The sequence below is a fragment of the Malurus melanocephalus genome, unplaced genomic scaffold (assembly GCF_030028575.1).
Source record: "Malurus melanocephalus ecotype Western Australia unplaced genomic scaffold, MMel_1.1 scaffold_107, whole genome shotgun sequence".
Classification (NCBI taxonomy): Eukaryota; Metazoa; Chordata; class Aves; order Passeriformes; family Maluridae; genus Malurus; species Malurus melanocephalus.
The window spans coordinates 1700873-1702262 of record NW_026623339.1 but is presented as its reverse complement, the minus strand read 5'-3'; the positions used below and the strand labels follow the sequence as shown (position 1 = coordinate 1702262).

Genomic DNA, 1390 nt, shown 5'->3' with positions numbered 1-1390 from the left:
AGAATATCTTGAGTTGGAAAGGACCCAGAGGGATCAAGACTGACCCCTGGTTTAGTTCAAGTTGTTTCCTAAAGAMATCATTTCACAGAAAAAAAAAAGTTGTGAAAATAAGCATTTCTTCAGCTTCAGTGAGGAAATCTGGTTCATTAATGGTTTTCTCATGTGGCTGAGGATAAGAGCCTGAGACAAAATTTTTTGGGTTTATTTGTTGAGGTTTTTTTCTTAAACTGATGTTTTAAAGTATGATCAGCAGCTTTCCAGGTACTACAAAATGATCTTAGTGAGCCAGAGGTCAAAAAAGGAACAAGTCCAATATGTGTGGGATAACCAGAAGATGGGGTATGASCAACTGAAATGAGCAGCTATGACACCCCTTGCTCAACAGCATCCCAAAATATCAGCAAGGGAAAATTCCAGCAGCTTTTGTAGCCTCAATCTCTAGGAAAGACACTTTGAGCAGCGAGRGAGAATATTTTTCCAAGTATCTCTCCCTGTTTCCAGTAATGGGAGAACAGTTTATGTGTCCCTGGAAGTGCAGGAATACAGATTTAATGGTGTCTGTAACAAATGCATTGGGGTGAAGTCTGGAAAATGGTTCTTTTTGGCACAGAGCAGATGGGAATCCCTGGGTGGTAATGGCAGGAGTTTATTGTGACACATGAACACTTCACTTTTGCAGTCATCCGAGGAATCTGTGATGACTACAACTTGGATTTCAGTGCTTTCTATGCCTGGATTGGACTGTGGAACAGCTTTTTCCTTGTGATCTACTCCCTCTTTAATTTGAGCCTTCTGATGAAGCTCTTTAAAAGGTAGCTATTTTCAAGAAGTCGTATTTTGATCAGWTTATTCTTCAAATGGAAAAATTACACATTCCACAAGCTCCTTAATTATGAACTTGCTGCAAAATTTATTTTGTGAGATGAGGCAAGTATCATTTTGGTTTATTGTTCCAGCTTGAAAGAAGTTCTCTGATTTACTGGGTTTTGTTTCTAAGTTGAAATCTAACTCAAATTGGTATATTTTCATGTAAATTGATGAATATGCTGATTTTTCTTTGAACAGARTTGAATGCAGCTCTATTAATTCCTGGGCTTTTTCCACAGGTCAGTAGAAGAAATAATGGCACTTTTTATATCCATCACATTTGTGTTTGATGCCATCAAAGGCATTGTTAAAGGTAGGTCTTGCAACAGTGTTTTTTCAGTGCAGATCTCTACTTTGCTGCCTTGTCAAAAGCAAGCACGAGGCTGCAAAAATCTGTGATGTTTGCTTGTTCTGTGTTCATTCAAAGTCTTCAGGGAAAAAAAGAAAATCAGTGCATGAGGTGGAAGCAGCCCTTTGTCAGCAGTTTACCTGGGCGTGCATAATTTTTAGCAGCTCTAATTTC

At 38.5% G+C, this 1390-nt stretch overlaps 1 protein-coding gene across 4 annotated transcripts in view; it reads left to right on the top strand.

Annotated features, from left to right (window-relative positions):
* Positions 1-1390, top strand: part of SLC4A11 (solute carrier family 4 member 11) — a 92742-nt gene that overhangs the window by 70987 nt on the left and 20365 nt on the right. For all 4 annotated transcript variants that reach the window (XM_057369322.1, XM_057369321.1, XM_057369324.1 and 1 more), the window contains 2 exons: positions 680-812; positions 1107-1180. In XM_057369322.1, the coding sequence (XP_057225305.1) occupies positions 680-812; positions 1107-1180 (207 nt within the window). The remainder of the gene's footprint in view (positions 1-679; positions 813-1106; positions 1181-1390) is intronic.